The sequence below is a fragment of the Jaculus jaculus genome, chromosome 9, assembly GCF_020740685.1.
Source record: "Jaculus jaculus isolate mJacJac1 chromosome 9, mJacJac1.mat.Y.cur, whole genome shotgun sequence".
In the NCBI taxonomy this organism is placed as follows: Eukaryota; Metazoa; Chordata; class Mammalia; order Rodentia; family Dipodidae; genus Jaculus; species Jaculus jaculus.
Window position 1 is genome coordinate 74,251,869 of NC_059110.1, and position 22,780 is coordinate 74,274,648.

At 43.3% G+C, this 22,780-nt stretch overlaps 1 protein-coding gene across 2 annotated transcripts in view; it reads left to right on the top strand.

The window, feature by feature from the left end:
- Nucleotides 1-2,108: 2,108 nt before the first annotated feature.
- The window catches only part of LOC123463331 (prolow-density lipoprotein receptor-related protein 1-like), a 49,135-nt gene continuing 28,463 nt past the window's right edge, over nt 2,109-22,780 (top strand). For both annotated transcript variants that reach the window (XM_045157975.1, XM_045157976.1), the window contains exons 1-12: nt 2,109-2,226; nt 4,875-4,988; nt 7,546-7,665; nt 8,145-8,384; nt 9,936-10,049; nt 13,014-13,139; nt 14,008-14,211; nt 15,217-15,385; nt 15,694-15,862; nt 16,643-16,868; nt 18,718-18,843; nt 20,660-20,884. In XM_045157975.1, the coding sequence (XP_045013910.1) occupies nt 2,148-2,226; nt 4,875-4,988; nt 7,546-7,665; nt 8,145-8,384; nt 9,936-10,049; nt 13,014-13,139; nt 14,008-14,211; nt 15,217-15,385; nt 15,694-15,862; nt 16,643-16,868; nt 18,718-18,843; nt 20,660-20,884 (1,912 nt within the window). In that variant the 5' untranslated portion in view covers nt 2,109-2,147. The remainder of the gene's footprint in view (nt 2,227-4,874; nt 4,989-7,545; nt 7,666-8,144; nt 8,385-9,935; nt 10,050-13,013; nt 13,140-14,007; nt 14,212-15,216; nt 15,386-15,693; nt 15,863-16,642; nt 16,869-18,717; nt 18,844-20,659; nt 20,885-22,780) is intronic.

Sequence of the window (22,780 nt, forward strand, 5' to 3'; positions counted from 1 at the left end):
GAGCTTGGGCATTAATAACCTGCAGAAGTAGATAACACTTTGCCCAGAAGCCATAGATTGTTATGGAAATGTCAGTTCCATGGGTGGAATACCTCTCAGTGAGTTGTTGGTCAAGGAGGTCCATTTGATCCCTAAAACATCACAGGCTATAGCCAAGGCTTGGTTGCCCATAAGAACTAGATGGCAAGATCCCACTGCTGAAGACACCACATGCTTTGGTTGCAGGACACTGAGTTATCAAGCTGGAGCTGAATTGTAAGTCTCCTCCCTGCTGACTAGCTGTTACAGTGCTGGAAAGTGCTACACAGGCTGCTGGGGAAAGAAATGTCATCCATAGTCTTAACCAACAGTGAACCCTGCAAGCCACACAACTGGCCAGTCAGGTAAGATGCGCCCCCTGGTCAATAGTGGCAAGTCTGTTATGGGGATAACCAGCTACTCTCTGACTAGATTTGAGCTCTCCTCCACAGGAGGAAATTCATGTCTGATACTGAAAAGCCAGTAAAAAGCCCATGGCTGGGAGGTTCATAAGCTTGGGGTGGGGACTACTACTGTCATTTGGCTATATGGATATATTATGCTCACCAAATTGCCTATGTATTAATGCTGCTCTCATTTTTGGTTAGAGAAACTTCTCTTTTCAGATGATGGTAACTATTGGGGAGACATAAAACTTATTAAAGTGCTGAGAAGAAGTGACAATTGTGTGTTCAGCACAAAATGACACATCTCTATTACACCTTCCAAGGCTCAGGAACCATTGTGGAAGAGGTGGTGGAAAGAATGTAAGAGCCACACTGACGGAGACAAAATATAACCTCATTCAGCTGAGAATGGGCGGGGGCAGATGGCCTTCTGGCCCTGGACCCCTTCTAGTTCTGTATTCTCACTACTCTGAATGTCCGTTTTGTGTCCCTAAACACCATGAAGTAGCTAGAAAGATTCTAGAGCATCAACATTTCAGCAGAAAGCCATACATTACCTTGGGAGATTTTTGTTAAAAGCAGGTTTTTTAAATTGGCTGATGCAACCATAGCATGCCACGACTTTAGAGGGAGCCTGGGAGCAGATGGTATTCTGATGCCTTCAAGTGCTGCTGGGGAACCACAGTGAACACGAAGAGGATGTATGTTTTACAAGAAGCTGTTGGACTACAGAGTTGCAAATAAAACCTAAGGAGGCATTTTGCAATTCATTTTTATAGTTCTATTTTTTCTAGTCTTTTATTGCTGCCTCTTAATTCCAAAAAGACTATAAATGTTCCTTGGCAGCTGAGCATAATAAATTCTAACACCATCATGTTCTTTCCAAGAATCTGGCATCTACCTCTGCTGCTGGAAAGAAGGAATGCCATAGTTTCACTAGGCAGGAAGGACGCATCCGTGAGCATCTTTCACTAATTGTTCCCTTTCCCCTCTAAGTTCTTCCAGCCCCTTGGGGACAGTTGCTTGACTCTGGTGGACAAGGATCAAATTCCATCTCCAAAGTTTAGGTTTCTCTATTCAGTGGTTATTTGAAGATTCCCTTCAATTTACACACGGACTGAAGGGAGCAGCCTCCTCAGGTGGTCTTTGCAATGAGCTAGCATCACAGACCCTGGGTCATAAGAAAGGACTAATTCCGCTTAGGGACATGGGGGCGGGGATGGAAAAGAAGAAAAAGGAGTTGGTGGGAAAAGAGAGGAAAGGAAGGAGAGAAAAAAATAGAGAGACTACGAGAAGGGGGGGGGGGGGGGTTGCAGTTTTTAATCCCTGGTTTTGCAAAGTTAGATTAGCGCACTCTCAAGTCCCTCTCGGGACCCGTGAAGTCAGTCGCAGTCCGCACCCGGGCCAGTCCCCAGGGCGCCCTGTGCTTGATGTCCCCTGTTTCATTGCTAGTAGGCGGCACAGAGTCGGTCTGACTTCTGCACGCCTTGATTCTCCTGGGGCTTCCCAAGTCCTTCCCCACAAGGGCAGGGCTTCCCGGGAGCCGACTGCCAAGGATTCGCACCCCCATCGCCCCGACTCCTACCGCAGCTTTTCCAATGCGCTGGGGCGTGGGCGGGAGAGCCCGCCCCGGGCGCTCCCGGGCGCCTGTCGCTCCTCCTCCCGCGCTTTGCTGGGGTTTGGGCACCCAGGGCGGCTACCGCGCCCTGTCCCCCGCCAACCATGGGATGCAGGATGCACCTTCTCTTTACTCTGGTCCTGTTCGCGCCGGGCAGCGGCAGCATCGGGGGCTCAGGGGCAGGTGAGTGGGACTTGTGAGACCGAGCGCCCTCGGATGGAGCAACACTGGGCCCTCGGGGGTTTGTAGAGTCTTGCTGGGAGTCTCCAGATGTGCAGCGGAAGGTATGGGAGGGTGTCTGAGGGCCAGGCTGAGCCTCATGCAGGGACAGCCCCGAGGATCCCCTGGCCCTTTCTAAACCTGCGGTGGGTGAGAAAGGAGACAGACTCTCGGATAAAGTCAGGTCTTTCCCTCTCTGTGTCCTCAAGCCGGTGGGAAAAGGAACTCTAAATCCAGAGCGCCCAAGGCAACCTCACTTTCCTCTCTCCAAGTCCAGGCAGGTGGGATTTGCTTTCTCGCCTTCCTTTCCCCCACCCACCTGCCCGGGTTTTATAGACGGTAAGGATAGGAGGTGACCCTCTCCAAAAACAGCCCAAAGGACAGTGATGGGTGGGCAGACACTTCCTTCCGCACCTGGCACCTGGTGTTGCCACTCACCTACAGGCAGATCTCAAGGCCGCATGAGTTGGTCAGAGGTGTGGGGGACAGGATCCCAGGGTGGCTGAGAGCAGCACAGGTCCCTAAAGGTGAAGATGATGGCTGGGAATGTGGACAGATGATAGAAGTGCCCAACGTTTGAGAAACTTGGGGGTTGGTAATCCTGGGGTGCAGGTGAAGGAAAGGCAGGTATTAAGTCATTTTAATTTTGTAAACTTTTCTAGTGAAGCTACTTTTGAGCAGTTTGGAGGACTTGTTTCTCTCCCAGGAGAGATTCTAACCCTGGGGAGTTGTGCTTCACCTAGTCCAGACCCTCTCAATGACTGATCTACCTACATTGTTTCTGAAACAAGATTTTAAAGTTACCTTTTTTCTTCTTTAAACTAAGCAGTCATTTCCCACGCTGGTTAGCATGAAGACATTTTTCTGCATGTTTTTAGAACTGCATTCAGTGTGTCTGATGTACTTGCAGACCTTCAGAAAACTACTGCGAATTTAGTATTTAAATAAATGTGTTAGTAAGTAAACATCATGTATAATCACAATAAGCATTTACCTACATTTGAAAAATAGTGTTTGAGACCATTGTGTAGATGATGTATAGAATCCATATGTATTTTTTTTGTCTCCACTAAGAATGACCAGGGGAAAAACATCACTCAGTTGTAACTCACTTTAAAGTGTGAGTGTGGAAAGGTTGACTGCAACGGTAACTGAGAGCTTTCTGAAAGGATGTGGTGGAAGAGGTGGCAAAAAAAAAAAAAAAGACTTCTTTATGAGCATTTGTTTAGCAATGCTATTGGCTTTGCCATCATTGAATCCTTGCATTGCCCTCTTAGGATCACTTACTGACCAGCTTCCTGTGTAGACAAGAAAACTGAGGTCACATTGGCAGTAAGCCATCCAACCCAGGCTGTCAGGCCAAGCAATTACTGACATTGTCTCAACACTTTTTAAAAACATTTAATTTAATTTATTTATTTGAGAGAGACAGAGAGAGAGAGAGAGAGAGAGAGAGAGAGAGAGAGAGAAAAGAAGCAGATTTAGATAGATAGATAGATAGATAGATAGATAGATTGCAAATGAACTCCAGATGCATGTGCCCCCTTGTGCATCTGACTTTCGTGGGTCCTGGGGAATAGAACCTTGGTCCGTAGGTTTTGCAGGCAAGTGCCTTAACCTCTAAGCAATCTCTCCAGACCTTATCTCAACACTTTTTTTCAAGTTGCATAAGAGCCTTGATGGGATGTAAGAAGATGCAAAACTCTTAGGTACTCAAATAGTAAATGAAATTTCCTATTCTATTTTGAGTGCTTTTTATAAGCTGTGTTTGTTTTAAAACCAAACATGTAAACTAACTATACTGATAAAACTATCTTAGCAGGATGAAAGTAAGGGTAGGACATAGCCCCTTGTCAAGAGGTGGTATCTGCATAGTAGCCTCTGTAGTCCACTTCTACTGTAGACCCATTCATTCACCAGTTGTTACTGGGAGAACGTGCTGAGTTCCTCATGTTGTGCAGAGACATCTACTGGTACTTGTGATTTCTGCTTTCTTGGAATCAATAGTTGGCTTTCCCTCTCTAAAAGTATGTCAATATGGAAAATTAAGGACAGTCAGATCTTCTTGTCACTTTTCTCTGAGGACACCCTACATCAGAGTTTTTGTTAAATATTAAACATTTGAGGTTGATAATACAAGCTCATGACTTGAATACAACAATGTAAGTTAATCTCTTGAAAGTTAGTGAAAACTTACAGATATGCATCTCATAGTTACTTAGGGGCATTTGTTTAAAAGATGTAATGGTAGAACCCAAAACTGGAGTCATATTTGAACATGTGTGTGCTTATGTCAAAGAGTAAATGTAAGTGCTTTGACCCTCGATCTCAAGTGTGCACGTGTTCATACTCCGTGGCTTTGAGATGAAGGCAGAGCTGCAAGAGCATTTCTCTTGGTCTCCCTCATCCGAGTCTGAAAATAGTACATAGCATGGCTCAGGCAGAAACCGTATGACACCAGAAAAAATTGCTTCCTAAGGAATATCACTGGTTTTGAGGGGAACTGTGTCTTCCCACATGACTCTTGATGGCTTTTTTCATGAAAAAGGGCCATTTTGTACCCATGGGAGCTGTACATTCTCATGGTTCTGCTTCTTGTTCACCCAATGCAGATGAAATAAGATGTAACATGACTCAGCAAGTTCCGTGTGGTGAGAAATGCATTCCTGTGGCCTGGCTCTGCAATGGCGAGCAAGAGTGCCCGGATGGAACAGATGAACAATGCGGTAAGCAATCCCAGTACTGGACCATGAATCCAGTCCTGGATGTCAAATATAGGTTGGACGTTTCTGATCTGAAAATCTGCAATGGTCGATAATGACGTCATAGTGGAAATTTCCATAGCTGACCTCGTGTGACAGATCACACTCAAAATGCAGGTTTGCTGAGAATATTGTATGAAATTACCTTCAGATTATGTGTGTTGAGTGTATTTAAAATACAATTTGGACCTCATGGCACAGGCTGTAATCTTATCTACTCAGAAGGACTACAAATTCATGGCCAACCTGAGCTACAGAATGAGTTCCAGCCAAGCTTGGAAAACCTAGAAAGACCTTTTCTCAAAAATACAAAGTGAGTTCCAGGTCAGCCAGGGCTAGAGAAAGATCCTACCTTGAAAAACAAAACAAAACAAGAAAGAAAGAAAGAAAGAAAGAAAGAAAGAAAGAAAGAAAGAAAGAAAGAAAGAAAAAATGTTAAAGGTAGGAATCTAGTTCAGTGATAGAGCACTAGCCTAGCATGTAGAAGGGCCTAGGTGCCATCTGCATGATATTCTAATATATATATATATATATATACACACACAAATATATATGCAAATTTTCCAAAGAATAAAAACTTCATTCTGAAGCTCCCGGGCATTTCCAATAAGGGATACTCAATGTGATGGTTGACGGTTTCCATCCTCAGGGGTTTTGTTGTCTGAGGGGATATTCAAACACGGTGAGTGTTCTGGGGCTTTGCAAGCTCTCAGTAGGAAAGCCTTGTGTTTTCAAATATTCATAACATGATCATTAGAACAAGGTTCACATTTTAAACACAGCCTTAAACATCCATAGCTACATTATTGAACTAGACTAAGCCAGAGGTTCCAATATTGGAAACATTTGTGGATCCCAAGGCATACAACTGCCTTTGTATATAGTTCAACTTTCTGTGCTTAGAGACTTTACACAACTAAAAATAAACAGCAAGTTTATCATAAAGAAAACTACAAAACCATCTAAAACCACGTCAGCCATTAGGCTAGTGTTGCCAAACTGAAGTGACAGTATTGTGTGTTCAGTGTTCAAAGCTCTGGTCATCTCCTGAGCACCAGCACAAGCAGAAAGCATCTCAGCAGGTGGCCCATATCCTTGTGTCATGGGCATAGAAGAAGAAAGAGAAAAAATCCCCAAGGGGCTTGGTGAATGTGACACTCCTTTCCTCTAACCCACTTGCACATTCCTAGGTAGTCACTCACTGTTACTAACAGTTAAGATTAAATTATGTTGGGGCTCAGGGCATAAAACATGCTTAGCATATGCAAGGCCCTGGTTTAAATTGCTAACACCAAAAAAAAAAAAAAAATCCTGAAGCAAAAGCAAATGAACAAACAAAATAGCCGGTAATTTTATAGGTTGGAATGAACTTTTATCCTTGCAGAAATGCTTTCTTCTGCACTCACACACATGGTACCCTAACTCTCAGTGTGGCCAGTTGGCATACTAGGTGGAAATCCTTGTCACACATAATGCCACACACATCTGTGCATGCATACACACATGCACACACATCACACATACATACAGAAAAATATTTGAAGGTGAATTTAAAACAAAATTTGCCAGTTCCCAGTTTGTCTTATACCTGAATGTAGAGTATCAAATCCTCAAGGGGGAGGGGATTATCATTAGGGTACTTTGCATATATAAAGTTTGCCTTTACATTTTAAACATCAAAGGAATTCAAAGATAAGAACTATCCTGGACAATATGGTGGATACCAGCATCCTACAGGAACTTAAACTTTTCTAACCCATTAGATTTAAATAAATTTTGAGTCAAACTCAAGTCTATTGCATGAGCCCATATGTCAGGCACTCCATAGTCACACGTGACTAGCTACCACTTCAGACAAAACACATATGAAACATTTGTTATCACACAAAAAAATGATTCAACAGGTGTAGAAAATAAACCTCATTGGGCTATCAGAGTATTGTCTCTTGTTAAAGTTATCTTGATTGTTGATTTGAGTGGATTTAGAATCACTTAAGAGATTCATTTCTGGGTATGTCTGTCAGGGCATTTCCAGAGATTTTCAACTGAGGAGGAAAAACCCCACGCTGAATGTGGATGGCACCATCTTATGTGCTGGGGTCCAGGACTAAATAAAAAGAAGGAAAAATAAAAGGAGGAAGGGATCCAGGCACAAGCTTTCATCTCTCTCTCTTTCCTACCTGGCTATGGATACAATGTGACCAGCTACCTCACATTCCTACCACCAAGATTCCTTCCCTCTGTGATGCATGGCATCCCAAAATAAATCCTTAGCCCCTTCATCTTCTTCTGTCGGGTATTTTGTCACTGTAAAGAGAAAAGTAGGTAATGGAGTAGAGGCACTGAATGATGTCAGCAATTTCCTGAAAGGCCTAGCAAGTTCAAGGTTGACATCAGCGGCAAATTGGGAAGCATTTATTTCTTTGCTACTATAAATATATAGCATGAAACCTAATAAACTGACAAACTGAGGAACTCATTACCTTTCCTGCTGTCCTTGAACACCATGGCTGACCTGCAGAGGAACCATGCCGCGGACACCAGCAAGCCTGGCAGTGTGACGACGGGAAGTGTATTTCCATTAGCTGGCTTTGCGATGGTGCTAGTGACTGTTTGGATGCCTCTGACGAAGTTAACTGTGGTATGTACGGCTTACTTGTAGAACCTCACATCTTCTCTTTGTTTTACTAGCAGCAATTATTAGCATCAATAACAACTTCTAGTTATCCATGGAAAAGTAAAGCAGTGCTCAAAGAAAATAAAATGTATACACTATATAAACATGGCCTAGAAAGTCCCCAGTGTTTAGTTACGGCCAGTCTTAATGCTCTATGTTCTAAGCCCGGATATTATGTTGTCTCTGGTATGAGAAACTTTACTCTCAAACCTATTTTGGTATTTCAAAAGTATCCAAACTGAAAGTGACTATTATTTTATTGGCTTTTCAGAAATATCTTTGAGGAGAACCATTATTGTGCAAAGTCACAAGTATCTTTACTGGCTAGCATCGCTTTTAATTCTTGGTTTTCATAGACCACATCAAAGAGCAAGCCAAGTACCTATTCAGAGAAGCAGACCTTCCTACTCCAGTTCTGCCTCACCCAGCCTTCTGCCTTTCAGAGACACTGACAGCCTGTCTGGACAAAAAGTTCCAGTGTCCAGGGATGCGTCGGTGTGTGGATGCTCAGGAGGACTGTGACGTCCACCGGGACTGTGAAGACGGGTCTGACAGAGTACACTGCCCTCAGAGCCATTGCTTAGCTGGGCAGTGGCAGTGCCGGAACAAGGTGTGTGTCATGAACAGCTGGAGGTGTGATGGCATTGACCACTGTGGTGACACCTCTGACGAGGAAGCCTGTGGTGAGTCTTGCTTCCCCACTTGTGTTTCAAGGGCAAGGCATAGTGCGTGGGCTGCTTTATACAAGCTGCATTCCAATCCCTACAGATGAGGCTGCGATCCTTCATCTGAAAGCAGGATGCTTCCTAGCAATAGCCAACTGCTAGTTACCCATGGAAACATAAAGCAGTGCTCAAAGAAAACATAATGTATATGTGAAGTAAGCATAGCCTGGAACGTCCCCAGCATCTAGTTATGGCCAGGCTGCAAAATTCCTGAGCACTGGTCTATCGAGAAAACCTGATGGCAGGTGATGCGTTCCTCTGTGGTGCATCTAAGTGGTGGTGGTGGGGGGGGGGGGACTCCCAGTAAAGACAGAAAAGCCCAAGGGACATGGCAAGCACCACACTTTTCTTTCTTTCTTTCTTTTTACATTTAAGGTTAATCCATTGTGAGTTGATTTTTGTGCATGGCATTCCTTTTTTATTCTTTTGCATGTTTCTCTCTCTCTTTTTTCTAGTGGAAACTTTGTGTGGACACATCATGGGTTGGTACCATCATTCCCCTCCTCCCTGCCCTCATACATTGAGGACCCTCCTCAGTGGGATTGCTAGTATTCACCATGGAGTTGTGGGTATCAAGTTGTGAGAGCAGCAGTCAGTCATTGTTGGGGGTGGTCAATACCTCTGGAAATCCCCTCCCATCCTGTGGCTCTTCTAGTCTTCCCCCTCCCTCTTCCATAAAATTCCCTAAGCCATGGTGGGTGTGTTTTAAGTCTACTTTTGTGTTGAGCTCTTGGCAGTTTCTGGATTTCTGTTTTGGTGTGTTTTAGTATCTTCAGTGCCTGTCTCCATCACCCTGGTACAGGTAGTCAGACTCACCATGGAAGCAGTACTTTTAAGCATTACCTTTTTCTGCTCTTGACTTCCCAATCACCCAATGCATATTGTAGTGATTCCTCTAAATTCTTGGTGAACCACAGTCCCATTCAACCTTTCCCTTAAAAAATGTGTGTGTGTGTGTGTATGTGTGTGTGTGTGTGTGCGCGCGCACAAGTGTGTGTGTTTGTGTATGGGCACCAGGGCCTCTTGCTGCTGCAAGCAAATGACAGATGTCTGCACCATTTTTTTGTGTCTGCCTTACTTAGATGGCTTGGGAGCTGAACCTGGGCCATCAGGCTTTGCAACCCCACATTCAATCACTTTCAGAGTTAAAACAGCAATATCTGGTATAATCAGATCTAACTATTTTTGCAATAAATTATCTTTATTTCTTAAAGGAACACTGATTTTTAGGTTCAATGTAGGCTGACTCTAGTCCTATTTTAATTCCAACTGTTTTAAATTAGATCAATCAATTTTAACACTGTGTGCAGATGTCTTGCTATCTTTGTGACCAAGTGAAAAGCCTTAATTCCCATAAAGAATCTGTTTTAAATGGTAAAACTTACTTACTTTCCTACTTTTCACTGCTTGGGGTATAGAACTCTTGCCCCTTTATCCACTGAAGGAATTCCTCATTTCCACCTTCCCTCAGAAATATTAATGAACTAAAATGTTCCACTTCCTACACAGCCTCCTGCCCAGAAGGCACAGTTAGATGTGATGAAGGGAAATGCATTCCAGAATCTCAGGTGTGTAACGGGGAAGCTGACTGTGTGGATGGCACTGATGAACCAAGTACATGTGGTAAGAAACCATTTCCTCTGCTGAAGATAGACGGGAAAATGGGATTGTATAATTTTTTGTAGTGGGCTGTACATATGGTTTTTGTTACTGGGGAAAAATGCCTCACAGAGGCAACTTAAGGGAGAGAGGGTGTATTTTGGCTTACAGTTTTAGCTAATATAGTCTCTCATGAAGAAGAAGGCACAAGTGGAGGGCTCCATCCAGGCGAGAGGAGCTTGTGGCCACTACCTCTCGCATCTTGGCAGACCAGGAAGCAGGAAACTCGGGTGGGAAGTTGGGCTTGGCTGTAACTCAGAAAGGCCTGCTCCAGTAACCTGCTTTTGCTAGCTAGGCCTCATGTCCCAAAGGTGCTGGTGGAGTGGGTGGGAAAAGGGAGAGTGGGCACAAGTCATTTTGTCATATGCCTCCTATTTACCAACAGATTACGACTTAAGTTTGTCTAATGAAACCCCTGGAGTATTGTTAAGGGTCTGCAGGGGAAACTGTATTAAAGAAACACATGTGAGCAATGCTAAGAGCTCTTATCGGGCACAGCGTGCAGATTTTTGGTTCCACTGAGATAATTAGGATTCATGAATGAGTACATTGCTTCATGAAGTAAGGGCGCTAGACATTCATACATGGGGGAGACACATATGAAAGGGTCCTGGCTTCTGTATGGGGAAAAGTAAAGCCACCAGCACTTGAAATCGCCCAGTCTCTTGTCCTGGACAGAAAGGTCTCCGCTTTGATGCTGGGATTCCTGACCTCCCTCTTCCCCAGGACCCCGCCCACTGCATATTCTCAGGCTAGAGGGCAAGGTCAAGGCTATTCATGAGTAGTCATCTATTCCTTGTCTTGTGAAAAAGGTATGTGACACACATGGTTTATAAGACATTGATCTCTACTGCGTTCAGTCATTTTGACAACTACCTTGTCTCTATGGGTAGAACTTGCTCCCTGGTGAATGGGGGCTGTGAGGGGCCATGCAGTGACACCCACCGGGGTGTGCAATGCTACTGTGCATCGGGATGGCAGTTACAGCTGTCAGGTGGAGCTGTGGAGGTCAGAACTTATTTGGTCCATCTATTAGAAACATTCTTAAAATTTATTTTATTCATTATTTAGTTGTAAGCAGAGAGAGAGAGAAAGAGAGAAAGACTGAAAATGGGCATGCCATGACCACTGCAAACAAATTCCAGATTCCAGATTCAGCTGTGCATCTGGCTTTACATAGGTACTGGGGAATTGAACCAAGGCCATCAGGCTTTGCAAGCAAGTGCCTTTAATCACTGAGCCATTTCTCCAGCCTAGAAACATTCTTATTGTGATATTTCACTTATCTTTATTACTCATAATAATTTGAAATGGTTATGGCTTGTACTCTATAGCACGTGCCCAACACAGTACAGAATGGTATTTTAGGTTAAAATGTAATTGGAAAAGTAAAGGGGGCTGAAGAAATGGCTCAGCAGTTGAGTGTGGTTCTTGAGCGAGCCTGAGAGCCTGGGAGGGCCTGAAACCACTGAGTTGAATCTCTAAAACCCACAGAAACAACTGGACATGGCCACATGTCTGTAGCACCAGTCTGGCCGGGGAGATCAGAGACCAGGGAATCACCCAGACTTGTGAAAAACAGCAAGAAAATCTTGCTCAAATAAAAATTGGCAAAAGAGTGATGTAGTAGGACACCCAGCATTCTCTTCTGGTTACCACAGGCTAGCTTAGCCCCCCCCCCACAGGTGAGAGCATGGTATGCTGCAAGAACACATGCGCATGCATAGGCCACACGCCACCCTGTACACAAGCAAAGTAAATAACCACATACAGATTCTGTTGCACCTTTCTTCTCCCTGGCTGTAGCCTTGTCCTCCTGGGAAGGCTATATAAAGCAAAGGCTCTGATTTCCTTAACAGTATTAAATTTACAGTCTACAGTGGATTTTATTTTGAGACTTCATCAAGAGTTGTTATGAACCTGTTCTAACATTTATTAATCATAATTAAATTTTAGTACATCTTAATAATTAAATTTAGCTCATTTTACTATTTAAAGTAAATCAATAATTTATTTTATTAGTTCTTCAGTAGAAGCTGGTCATAGCCCTTAGAAAAGTTTGGGTTTTCTACATCCCTGCTCCAGTCTCCTGCAGCACCCTTGGGTTTCTGTCAGTTGTGGGATTCACTGATCACTGAACTTGACTAAAGGGATGTAGCCATGGGATGGAAAAGTATTGTTTTAATTTAGGGCTTCATGTTTCAGAAGGAATAATATTTTCCAGTGTCCTCAAGGAACCATTTTCCTTCCTAGTACAAATAAATAGATCACTCCAAGTTTTGTTGTATATCTGACTCTGAAAATCTTTTTGTTTGTTTAGCTTGTTTTTTTTTTTTTTTTGATACAGGTAGTCTAGGCTAGCCTTGAATTTCCTGTGTAGCTAAAAATGAACTCAATTTCCTGATTTTTCTGTCTCTACGTCCCAAGTTCTGTGATGACAGAGTACTTTTCTATATACTGTCTCCACTCTGTATTTTGTGACTGATGCTCTAAAGGGTTTCTAACATCAGGTTTTGAGAGGCAATTCGCCTTAGCTAGGTTTTGTGTTATGACCATTTCTTTATACCTTCTTCATCATCTTATATGAAACATGCCAGGGACCACTTATGACCTTCATGCTCTTACATTTGTTATTCTGACATGGACTGTGGCTCTCTGGGCAGACAAATGATGCATTCCACGGTTGTTGGGGTAACACAGACCACATTCTCTACCAGCCAAACATAGGGGCTTCCTATGCTGAAATTGCTGCTTAGTTATAGTCCTGTGACTGGGAAATCTCTGGTGGCAGGAACTGTCTATTGCCACTTCTGACATGGTAATTCCTACACGCTACCTATCTTGGAAAAGTCTGCAAACTGGCTCAAAAGAACAAAGACAATGAAAATCTCGTTCCTGATCATCTCTGAACTATGGCTCTGTCCACAGATGTAGATGAGTGTTCTCTGCCATTCAGTCCTTGTGGCCAAGTATGTCACAACACACCAGGCTCTTATTCCTGTGATTGTGTTCAAGGTTACCAGCTCTACAATGGCACTGTGTGTCGAGTTATAGGTGAGTCCTGTACTGGAAGCAAATGCCAACTGATGCTCTATTCTTTTTTTTTTTTTTTTTTGTTTATTTATTTGAGAGCGACAGACACAGAGAGAAAGACAGATAGAGGGAGAGAGAGAGAATGGGCGCGCCAGAGCTTCCAGCCTCTGCAAACGAACTCCAGACGCGTGCGCCCCCTTGTGCATCTGGCTAACGTGGGACCTGGGGAACCGTGATGCTCTATTCTTATCTGTACTTACAGAGACAAGTGACACTGATGATATCAGACCAATCTGGAATTCACTGTATAGTCTCAGGCTGGCTTCAAACTCATGGCTATTCTCCTCTCTCTGCCTCCAGAGTGCTGGGATTAAAGCCATGGCCTTTAGGGTTAGTTGATTTATTTTAAAGTCAATACTAGAGATGATTCTAGTCTTTCTATAAAGATGATGTCATTATAACACTGCCCAACTGAGTGTCAGTTTGATTCAGTGTGTTTAAATAATGACAGTTGCTTTGTAGACCACAGTGTTTGATGCTCAAAAGACCCACCTGAGATCATTTTAATTTTGCCTGTGCTCTGTTTTCGGGAACCCTCATTTACATTGCGCTACTATGTGCCAGATATGGAGAGGATGCCTGTGTATGTGGAAGAGGTATTAAATCTGAAATCAAATAAGCCAAGAAAGGTAAAGATTATCTTGAAAGTACTGGAATTCAGGGAAGGATAAAGAACCAGGGAGACCCTCGAGGTCGCCTTTGAACATGCATTGTCCACTCTTAGATAAGTAGATTTGAACATGGGAGGCCCAATAGTATGTTTGGTTAAAGAGAAAGGTATGAAAAAGAAAAGCAGCAAGTAACATTTTACCATTTCCTTCTATCACAGATGATGATGTTAAAATTCTCATAGCAGTGGATCATGAGCTCGGTCTCCTGGATCGGAAAACAGGCATTTATGGGACTCTGATACCTACAAAATCAAAGCCTACTTCCATTGCATATGACCTAGACAGAAGCATGTATTTCTGGGTGGATGAAGTCTTAAATGTGTTTGTCCTTGGGAAGCCAAACTCTGTTCCTCTCTACCCAGGTATATTGTTTTTGGCATTAAGCCAAAAGCTACTTGTGTTGAGGAAAGCCTTGTTTTACATCATCGTCTTGGAGGCCTCTGTCCATGGGTGTCCCTACTGCTTTTGGACCTGTGGTGAGGAGCTCATCATAGTGGGAGTGTTGGGGGGGGGGGGAAGCTGCTCTCCTCCTGGCAGCCAGGAAGCAAAGGGAGGTAAAAGCAGTGCCCCTCTGCTACCTTCAAAAGAACATCCCCAAACATCCCTCCAGGACCCGTCATCGAGAGGTGCTGATCATGCAAGAGCATGGGTTAGTACATTGGCCTTTGGGCACATTCTAGATTCAAACTAAAGAGCTACTTAAAAGCATAGTATATGAAATAAGCACACACACATTTATCTGTATGAACCATCTCCTGTGACTCACCTATATATTGTATTACATATTATATACTATTCTATATTACAAAGTATGAGTGATGTGTCTGTGGTAGTTTGGCTCCGTACAGGCACGGCAGAACATTGCTTGTAACATGAATGTACTATTGGTAAGTAGTACAGAGAGTCTTGGGTTGTAACCTCAAGACATAGTCTCTCCCATCACTAGGAGTGTGACTTTGGGCAAGGCCTTAACCCATTTGACCTGCCTTCCATAAGATGAGGGGACTGGCTAGGAAGTGTCGGCACAAACTGGACAGTGTTGTGAAGGAGAGCACAGCACGGTGCTGGCAGCCGGAGCACAGAGTTCTCAACAGTTCTGGGAGACTTCGGTGGTGACCGTGGTCTGAGCCGAGGCCACGTGCCCTCCCATGCCGGGCTGTGCTTCTGCTTAGTCCTGTCCCACCCCGGCGACCCCCGTGTGTTAGACGCTCCCTGGCTTGCCTCTCACCCTGATTCCCTGGGCCTGACTGCCTGACCGGTTAGCCTGCACTCAAAAGTGTGGGAGAGTCTTATGCGAGTTTTGTCTCAAGGTGGGCGCAGAGGAATGCAAGAGCCCAGTGCTCTCACGCTCTCTCCTGTGTCCCCAGAACTCCCACCAGTGAACAGCATCTCCATGGACTGGCTCACGGGACAGCTGTACTGGTCTAGCAGCTCTGCAAGAGTCATCTGTGCTGGCTTAAGTGACGGCAGAGGTTACGTTAAAATCTTGGAGAAGGATCTTGTACCAGAACAGCTAGTCGTGTTTCCTGCAGAAAAGTAAGTAGTGTTTCTTTTGGACTGCATCCAAAACTCACTTGGCATTTTAGATAATTAATGACAGAACATGACAGTCTTTCTCAACCTAGATTTCATTTGTTCCACAAAATTCTTATTTGCGAATCTTAAACTGAAATTTATGGAGCCAGTTGTTTTTCCTTGCCTAATGAGTGTGGGAGAAGACACGGCCAGCTTGTGGTAACCATGCAAAGATATGAGGATCATAGGAGGGAGCTGAGGGACCTGGGCTGTGGAGAATAGTGTGCCAGCTAGGGGCTTCTCAAAACGTATGTTTCTGCCATTTGCAGGTATCTGTTTTGGGTAAACCAAGGAGCAGAGGGGGTGAGGACCATCGAAACTGCAGGAATGGATGGCTCTGACAGGAAAAGGCTGGCAGTCCTTGCCACAGAGGAGCCTTCAGGACTGACACTTGACCACGTGACTGGAAGGCTCTACTGGATCAGTGGCTATAAAAAGGTACTGTAGATAGAGCCAGAGGAAAAGGTAATGTTCCTTGGTAGGAGCTGGGAATGAGCCTGCAGATAAACATTCCATTGTCTCCAGTCTAGCATCAGCTCCAGGAAGTAAAAGGAAATGTAACTGCACAGCATCCTTTGGTAGAGAAGACTCTATCAACACCTCTGGAGGCTGGATACGCTTTCATTACACACTCTACAGTCAGACAGTACTGAACTTCCCAGTAGCATAGGTCACGGTCTGTGCTACACCTTGGACGCGGTGCTTGGAAAGATTGCTAACTACTTCCATGAAAGCATATAGCTACATTGGCACCTCAGTATATTACACTTAGAAGATTTCTAAGTCTTCATTTTACAGCTCACTATACTCCATTTTGGGAAATGACAAATTGAAAGGCCAGTATGACATAGGAATAAACTTGCAACCGCCTGAGGCATGTTTTAAAGTCTGCCATTCCCTGGCTATGATTTTGGTTAACTACTGTGTTTCTGCTGCCTTCTCTGAAAAGAAATAGAAGGCCTACTTCATAAGGCAATTGTAGACTAGAGTGAAAGGACTTGGACGTGTGTCTGGTTGTGGTGCATAAGTGACAGTAACTCCTTATACACCACATTCGAACAAGAAGCAACTCAGTGTGGTGACTTGGGCATTAACTTCCACATGACTCCTCAGATGACTTCCTCTCTATCGAGTTGATATCATGTCAACATTTAGTCAGTGTCCCAATGTCTTTGGTGACACTAATGTAGCATTTGCTAATGCTTCTATCCTCTTCAGTCCATAGAGACAGTGAAAGTGGATGGCAGTGGAAGGCACACCTTTCCTGATATGGTTTTGGAAGATGAAGACGCTATAAGACTGGCCGTATTTGAGAATGCTTTCTTCTTGGCAAACAAAACGAAGCTGTTTCGTACCACATTCCACAGCCCAAAGGAGAGAGAGGTGCTGCTCCATGCCTCCGTATCAGCCTTCTTAGTCCTCCACAAGTCTCAGCAACCCAAGAGTAAGTAAGTAAATTTCTGAAATACCGATGAATCAGAATGAATGTTACATGGAAACTGTCTAAGATGCTGCCTCTGTCTGTGGATGGAACTTGATTTTTATTGTTGTTGTTTTGAGTTAGAGTCTCTCTCTAGCCTAGGCTGACCTGGAATTCACTATGTAGCCTCAGGGTGGCCTCAAACTTATTGCCATCCTCCTACCTCTGCCTCCCAAGTGCTGGGATTAAAGGTGTGCGCCACCACGTACAGCATCCTCTGTCATGATATTGCTTGTCATCCATGTCACAACATGTGTCACAATTTCATTTCTAGTTTCTCCTTTGGGCTTTCTGAAGCAGGGTCTCATGTCATGGCACAAACCTAGAGGTTAGAGGACAACTGTGGGGTGTTGCTTTGTGCCATCCGTTTTGTTTAAAGCAGAATATCTCACTGGGTTTGGCTGCTTGGGATGCCAGGCTAGCCTGGCTCCGCCTCTGCTGGCTGTCGCCACGCTTGAGCCTCAGACATTTGTGCCACTTGTGTCAGGCTGTGTGTGAATCCCGAGGACCCAAACTCTGGCTGCCAGGCTTGCAAAACAAGTGCTTTAACCACTGAGCATTGCCCCAGCCCAGAACATGATATTCTGAGGCAGGGGGATGGAAATATTATAGTTATCCTTCCAGACTTTAAACAGGTGAACTTACCAAAAACTTCCTTGGGGAAACCATTCCAAGTCACATGCCTGTCTAAAGTGTCAGCCGTATTGTTAAAGTCTTAAATATAGAGAACGTAAAGTTAAAAAAAAAACAAATAAACTACACAGAGGGGTGGGATCACACTTCCAATATGCAAATTAATTAAGGAAAATTGAACACAGCCCAATACTGCCCTGGTAAAAGAAAGTCAAAGGTTCACTCTGGGGGCTGGAGAGATGGCTCAGCAGTTAGGGTGTTTCCCCAGTACCCATGTAAAGCCAGATGCACTAAGTGGCACATGTGGAGTTCATTTGCAGCAGCTAGAGGCCTGACATGCCTTTTCTCTCTGTCCATCTATCTCTCTTCTCTATCTCTCCCTGCTTGCAAATAAATATATATTTTTAAAGTTCACTCTTGAGGAGTTAAAATCTAAAATTATACATGTAATCTAAATTATACATACAATCTAAAATTATACATGAGATTTTTTAATTTTTATTTATTTATTTATTTGAGAGCGACAGACACAGAGAGAAAGACAGATAGAGGGAGAGAGAGAGAATGGGCGCGCCAGGGCTTCCAGCCTCTGCAAATGAACTCCAGACGCATGCGCCCCCTTGTGCATCTGGCTAACGTGGGACCTGGGGGACCGAGCCTCAAACCGGGGTCCTTAGGCTTCACAGGCAAGCACTTAACCACTAAGCCATCTCTCCAGCCCATACATGAGATTTTACTCACAATGCTTCTTACATGAACTGAAAAACTGACCAAAGTGGAAGAAAAGAGCCCACTCTAAGGTCTTCCATGAACCCACTGAAGTGATCATTTTGCCTTCACTCTGAAGAAGATGCTGTTGGTTGAAGCTTTATTGGCTCCAGTCTCAGGTCATTGATTGTCACTATCTGAAAGGCAATCAGAATCCAATCTTGAGTTCAAAGGTCATGACACTCCAGATGGTAACAAGTATATATGGATTCCTCTTAAGGCAAAAGTGAGGCATTTTTCTTCAGTATTGAGTTATTTTTTTTTTCTTAGTCAACCAATTATATTTTTTTATTTATTTTTAACATATTATATTCATTTATTCTCTCTCTCCTATTCTGTTTCAGTGTTGAGTTTTGAACTGCTGTGAACTAGAATGCCTGAAATCTATCTAACCTGTTTCTGTTTAACATAGGCAGGTCCCCAGCTTGCGTACCAGGCTCTTGTAGCCACTTATGTCTCCTGTCGCCCGTCCACCCCAAGGGCTACAAATGCGTCTGTCCAGAGGGACTGTTTCTTTCACGTTCTGGCACATGTAGCGGTAAGTTTCCAGGATGACGTGGGCTCAGCTCACAGAGGCCTGTTGCAGGGTAGCCAGGAGATAATGTAGCTTCCATTTCCTATCCATCACTTCTGCCCTGACAGTCTATTTCAATGACCGGTTTTGTTGTGGAGACAACTTGATTCAGTTGTTCCTTTTATTGTGTTAATGTATATCAACAAAACCTTACCATCTAGGCTGGAGAGATGGCTTAGTGGCTAAGGCATTTGCCTGTGAAGCCCTAAGGATCCAGGTTCAAATCTCCAGGTCCCATGTAAGCCAGATGCACAAGGTGGTACATGAGTCTGGAGTTTGTTTGCAGTGGCTAGAGGCCCTGATGTACCCATTCTCTCTCCCTCTCTCTATTACTAATAAACAAATAAATAAAAATATTTTAAAAATAGCCAACCTATTACATCTTCCTCTGTATACAACTTGCCAGACCTATGACCAAAAACGTCTACAGGCCTACTTGCATTAATGTAAACCTTAAAAAAAAAAAAAAAAAAAAAAAAAAAAACCTTAGCACCTGAATATATAGCAGGAAGAGCATTCCCATCCATCTCCAGAATCCTTGAGTCTTCTAGATTGAAGTGCTTTACCATCAACTCCCTCTCTTTCCCTAATCCAGTCGCTGTCAATCACCCTTTTATTTTCTGTATGATAAGTTTTTCTATTCTAGATATCATTCTCAGTGAAACCATGGGATATTTGGCTCTGGTATATTTCACATAATGTTGTCATCCATGTTGTAACACATGTCACAGTTGTATTCATATTTTTTTTATTTTGGCTGTTTGAGGCAGGGTCTCTATGTAGCCCAGGCTGGCCTTCAGCTATGTTCTCTAAGCTGGCTTCGAACTTACGGTCCTGCTGACTCCACGTCCTGAGTGCTGGGGTGATGGGTGTGCACCACTGTGTCTGGCGTCATTCGGTCTTAACGCTGACTTAGTTGATTACATGTGTATACCAGAATTCACTTGTTCATATGTTGCTGGATAACTGGATTGGGTTTGTTTTACAAAAAACAATAGCATATACCATTCAAGTTAACACAAAAAGTACAGATAAATTGGAAGACATAAATCCTCTATGTTCCTTGACTAGTCCATATTCTGACTTATGTTTACAAGAAAGTCTTGACTTGAATCCTTTTTACTTCAGTATTAATGTATATTCTCCATGTTGCTGTTTCATCTTCCAAATATTAAAGGCTAATTTATCTACTGAATATTTTTATATGATTTTTCTTCTATAGAACTTTGAGAAGAATAAGTTATATAAGTATGTTTCTGTCCCAACTTCCTCTGAAAACTGCAGTTTACATAAGCAGATGGCTCAGTGTAAATGTAATGAGCCAGTAAAAATGCAGTTTGTGGGGTATGTCTGAATGAGATCATGGAGTAACAAGCTAGAGTGGCAAACTAATCAGTCTAAATTTAATTTAAGCTTTATATATTGTATATAGTTAAGCTCAAATCCTTAATTTTTCTTTTAGAAAATGAAAGCATTTAAAATTCTTTAGTAGTAAGGCGGTGCTAAATTTAAGTATCCAAGCCCTCATCCCCACAATTGTGCTTTGACCTTCCTTCAAAATTCCAAAGACTTCATGCCTTGGAAAAGCTGAACAGCGGTGACATTGGTCCCAAACGCCCACTGCTTTTGATGCTGTGTCACTCACGTCTGTGTGTTTCAGAGGCGGTGTAAGATGGACGTCTATGGATACGTCCACTTGCGATAAGGCTGCCCCTGCTCAGGAAGGGACCATGGGCTCATTCGATAAACAGTTAAGTAGCAATTCTCTCCTTCTCTATAGAGTTAAAAGTCGTGTTTTCTTCTGGCAAACGCCTGTACTTGTTGAAAGTTGGCTCCAAGGGAACTGCTGTAGAGAGAACTCTAGTTCAAGAGCATCCTGGGAACATCTTTTTATTGGATATTGACTGGAAAAGGAACCTGATTTACTGGACAAATGCCCAGGGACATCTGGTCTACTCAACTGGGTATTCAGGACTAAAGCAAGAGATTTGGACAGAACACACAGGTGAGTTTAGTAGCAATTTGTTCCCCTGCTCTTTAATTTTGTGGTTCTAAAAGTCCTATGGCTAAAACATTGTATTGACTCCTAACCTGAGTATATCTTCATGTCAAAGAGTGGGTGTAGCTAACTTATGTATAGTTTCTCTTGTTAACACTTGTTCTTAGGAGGTGTGTGCCCACTACTGAAAGAGTACTGAAGGTATACTAATAAGGGGTTGTTAAATTTTGCTTTTCTGGCCTTGAGTCAGGGAGGGATAGATAGAAATGGACCTTTCATCTTCAATTTTGCATTGCAGATTTTTCTTATGCTAATTTAAGTGATTTGCAATGCAGATTTCAGAGTGAAAAAGCAAGCTATTTTCTTAATACAGCACTATATGCTTTTTCTGCCTTCCTACACTCCTAAATGCCACATTCCACCCTTGAGTTCACTGTAATCAGCCTAATGCAAACATGCGCTTTATGAAGGAGAACTGAGACCAGCTCCAGGGAGATTACATTTCTGAATATCCATACCTGAGTGCTCTGCCAAGTGCCAGGGACAGGCCTTACTGCAAGAAGTAAGTAGCTTTGAAATACAGCTCCCCATGACTCCCCTCAGGGAGGCATGAACTGCCACGGGGTGCAGACAAGCACAGTGCCTGGCATGCAGTATAGAAGCGCCCTACCCTGGAGTCGGGAGACACACAGAAACACTTAAATGGGCAGTGATCTCCCTTGAATCTGACTGCTGTCTAGGAAATCCTTCCTTATGAATATCTTCCCTCATCATTAAAATGCTGGCTTCTCTCAGCTGGCTAGTCTAATTGGCTTCTGCGTTACAATGATCATATCAAGAAAATACCAGAGACAGATGGCTTTTTTTTTTTTTTATCAGAACTGGTTCTGGCATCAAACAATGAGCTCCTATGGCTGTGACAGTCAGCTTCCCATGACTATAATGTATGAGAAGATCAGCTTGTAAAGAGAAACAAATAATTCCCATTAAGAGCACCTCAACACACAGACACACAGACACACACACATACACACACACACACACACACACACACACACACACACACACACACAAACACACACACTGTTCTGTCTTCCAAAAGGCCTCACTTCTTAAAAGTTCTACAACCTCCAGTAGTACCACGGCTGGAGAACAAGCTTCTAAAACATAGGCCTTTGCAAGACACTGAAGGTCCTCAGGAGAGTAGTGGGTAAAACACCTTTGCTCTGCCATCCCTGAAGTCTAGACTTGTTCATAGATTGGACGGCCTCTTTACAACCCATCCAAACATTGAAATGTACTGGTGGCAGTATTTACTCTTGAGTATGTTAATCTTATCCTTAAATTGAAAAGTAAGGCTGGAAATAACAGATAAAATTCTTAGCAAAAATGATAGGGCCTGGAGAGTTGGCTTAGTGATTAAGGTGTTTGCATACAAAGCCAAAGGACCCAGGTTCAATTCCCCAGGACCCACATAAACTAGATGCACAAGGTGGTACATGTGTTTGGAGTTTATTTACAGCAGCTAAAGGCCTTGGCACACCAATTCTCTCTCCTCTCTCTCTCTCTCTCTCTCTCTCTGTCTCTCTCTCGCCACTTTCTCTCTGTGTCTCTCTGTCTCTCTCTCTTGCCACTTTATCTCTCTCTGTCTCTCTCAAATAAATAAAATTAAGAAGAATATTTTTTTAAAACATGGGAAGATCCACAGTCATAACACCTCCACTTTCTTAGGTCTAGACTAAGGGTTAATAAACTTATTGTAAAAGGCCAAAATAGTAAATATCATGCTTAATGAACACTCTCATTGCAGTACAAAAATAACCATATGTGGGCTGGAGAGATGGCTTAGTGCTAAAGCACTTTTCTGTGAAGCCTAAGGACCCTGGTTCAAGGCTCGATTCC